The sequence below is a fragment of the Bison bison genome, unplaced genomic scaffold, assembly GCF_000754665.1.
Source record: "Bison bison bison isolate TAMUID 2011002044 unplaced genomic scaffold, Bison_UMD1.0 scf7180017864379, whole genome shotgun sequence".
NCBI lineage: Eukaryota > Metazoa > Chordata > Mammalia > Artiodactyla > Bovidae > Bison > Bison bison.
In genome coordinates, this window is record NW_011494951.1 from 7317055 (window position 1) to 7320380 (window position 3326).

Genomic DNA, 3326 nt, shown 5'->3' on the forward strand with positions numbered 1-3326 from the left:
TAAAGCCTTTTTTTATTTAGCCTTGTTTATGCCAGAGAACTCATTTAACTTAGAGCACAAAACTATCTATGAAGAGGCTAAGGGTTCTAAAGAAAAATAATTAACACTACTTATACTATTACAGATATTTCAAAATGTTTAATATATGGATGGTTGAAACACTTTCATAAGTCTAAGAGAAATCCAAAGCACATGTAACTTCAGCAGAGTGTTTCTTTTCCTAAAAATAGGACTTCTGGATTTTGAAAGCCCTACCCTCACACTTTTGAGACATATAAAATTAGAATTTTCAATTGGAATAAAGTATGACTTGTCAAAAGTATAGCTCATTAGGAACAACGAATATTAAAATGGGTTCTTACATCATCTCCAGACATCTTACTACAAAAATTAAAGAGGAGCATCTGAATCAGCAGGAAAAAGGCAATTTCTCTCCAATTATCTAGATAGTATGCTATCTGTCTCATTTGATAATTTCTCAGAAGTCATTGTAGAAATACCTTTCTTAAACAATTATGAAGTGAGCAACCATCTATCAAATCTGATTCTTTATAGTTTTTTTTTTGTTTGTTTGGTGAACTTTTGCTAACAATTTTTAACCATACTACCTTTACTAATACTGAAAAGACACCATAAAAGGATATTTTGCCTCAAAAAAAAATCTTAATATATAATAAAATTCAAAGTATGAATCAAAGGAATCAAAACAGGAAAGAAATAGAAAAATGTGTTAATGGAAGGAGGTGCTAAACTTCTCTTGCATAAACTGTTAGTGGTCATCGCAATACTCTATTGCTTTTGTAAGGATATATAAATATGTCCTGATTAGAACTAGGCAAAAAAAAAAAACAAAACTGATGCCTAAAAACGGACTGGAGTTAAATCAGGATACAAGTAAGAATGAAAGAGAGGCTGAATTCATAAAAGAAAATGATGGTAAAAGAAACAGAATGGGAATCAGTAGCTGCCAATAATCTGAAAACTGAATATGGCATGGAAAAAAATAGCAGCTTGACATAAGAACAATGAAAAAAAGATAAGATGTCTGATGCTGGCATCCAGAAATTTCTGGGAGAAAAAACATCTTTACAATTTTAAAACAGATGAGTCAACATGACAAAGACTTAAAGAACACCAGTATCCCTTGGAGCAGAATAGTATCCCTAATTCCATAATATAGAATGAAAAAAATACACTTTGTCACATATTAGAATTTTAGATATGAAAAGTCATAATTATTCACACTGAATTAGCAAAAAGAGGACAATACATGACAGGCTAGAGGAAAAACCTAGGTAGAAAGTTATGAACAGATTTCAACTGAGAAATACATGCATGATAACAAATGAGTACTGGGAGAAAAAATAAATAAAAATTTAAAGAATTATGACAGAATATAGGATAATGGACAACTTTCGTCTTTTTTTTGAGGTGTATTAGTATTATAGTCATTATCATTTTAAACAGGAAATAAATTTTTATGTGTGGAGGATAAAAAGATTTAGAAAGTGAAAAATCAGAAGGCATTCAAAAGAAAATACGAATGATGAGAAAAACTATAAAAATAGAACTTTAAGTTTTTATTGTGTTAGAAACAATGTTGACTTATTTAAAATAATTCATCCACTCAAAAAGTTGTTATAAACGTACAAAAAGTCATATAATTAATACTTGACTAAGAAAAGTGATCCCAAGTTCTTTTCTTCCTCAAAATGTTTAAAAGTAATCAGAGAATATTGAATTGTTTCTCCTCAACAGTAAAAATCAGTAACAAAATATCACGGATGGCAAGAAAGAAATGAACAGAATTCTCCAAACTCTGCCTATGAATGACACCTTTCCCTAGGAACTGAAATCTCAGCACGAAAGAAGCGAACAGCTGTGCAGTGCCAACTGCCAAGGGAAGAGGTATCGAGCAATGGTTACCACAGAAACCAGCATCCAAACTACACCAGGCACACGGAAACATCGAGTGGAAAACAGAACACTGGTAACAATAATAAACCCGCGTTTCTGGAGCTTCTGGTTGGGAAAAGGGACGGGAGAAGCAAGGAGACAAACTTTAGCAGTATGACCAGACAGCGTTGGCGCCACTGACAGAAGCGACAGGTGTGAAGGCTCCCTGGGCAGAGGCTCTGCTCCTCGTTTGGGGGGCGGGGCGGATCCAGAATCCTTCAAGATCTTACCAATGGTCTTCAAAGAGCCAGGACCGGGCAATGTTTGCTCCATTTCAGGAGCTCCACAACCCTGGGTTAAAGACCCTTGCCTCGGAGGTAAAGGGGACTGGCGGCCAGATATTCTCACGCACTCGCTTCATTCAATCAACTGTCGTCACAGGACAGATTTTAAGGCAAGGATGCCATCTGTCAGGCCGGCAGCCCTGCCCTCAGCACCCAGGCTATAAGAGGTGCTCGAGAGATATTTATTGAATGAATGTTTGCGTTGACAGGTGCTGTGCTGGGGAACAGAGATGAACAGGTATGATGCTCTAACACAGAAACTAACGTTTAGTCCGTCCACTCGGTGTCCTGCAAGCTGCATGTAGATGTTTACATTTACTGTGGATTCGCACACTTTACCCCTCCGAAACGACCCCTATCAACATACCCACCCTGCAGATGAAGCACAAATAGGGACAGCAATTTGCCCTCCAGTGACTCGACCAGTAAAGTGATGGGAGCCCCAACTGTCTCACCCAGGGAGCCTGATTCCAGAATCAAACTCTTGGGAGCTCCCAGTGCAGCGGAAGCATCAGAAACGGTAAACGGGGTTGGGGGAAGGCGCAAAGTGTGACCTGGACTAAAGGAAAAACAGGTAAGATGTTTTGGCAAATCATTGCTAGTCCTCAGAGGCGAGAAGCTGGAAAGCTTCCCAGGGAGGCGATGCTGGCTCAGGTCTTGAAGAGAAGCAGGAGTTCGCGATCCAGGCAGGGATTAGGAAATGACTTTTTTTTTTTTTTTTAAGGGAGCTGGACAGCTCTCGTCGGACTTCAAGTGTCTAATTTGTGTCGGGCCCCAAGCCACCTCCTGGCGGGCCTGAGCCCAGACGCCCAGGCACTCGCGGAAATACGGCGACGCCCGGAGGGACGGGGAGGAGGAGGAGGAGGTTTGAAGGGCGCCGGGGCCGCGCCGGGATTCCTTGCAGGCCTAGCACGGCGGGCGCACCAGAGGACTGACCTTCCCGGAGGTGCCGTCCCCCAGCACGACGATTTTCAGTTGCCGGTCCAGGCTCTCCTCCTCAGAGTCCGACATGGTGTCCCAGGAACGAGGCCCGCCTACCCTCCCTCCCACCGACCCCACCCCCGCGAAATAGAAGAAGGAAGGGAA

The 3326-nt window shown here is 40.9% G+C and overlaps 1 protein-coding gene across 2 annotated transcripts in view; it reads right to left on the bottom strand.

Annotated features, from left to right (window-relative positions):
• RAB28 (RAB28, member RAS oncogene family) overlaps positions 1–3320 on the bottom strand; it is a 99047-nt gene extending 95727 nt beyond the window's left edge. For both annotated transcript variants that reach the window (XM_010857272.1, XM_010857273.1), the window contains exon 1: positions 3177–3320. In XM_010857272.1, coding sequence (XP_010855574.1) covers positions 3177–3251 — 75 coding nt within the window. In that variant the 5' untranslated portion in view covers positions 3252–3320. The remainder of the gene's footprint in view (positions 1–3176) is intronic.
• Between the last annotated feature and the right edge of the window lie 6 nt (positions 3321–3326).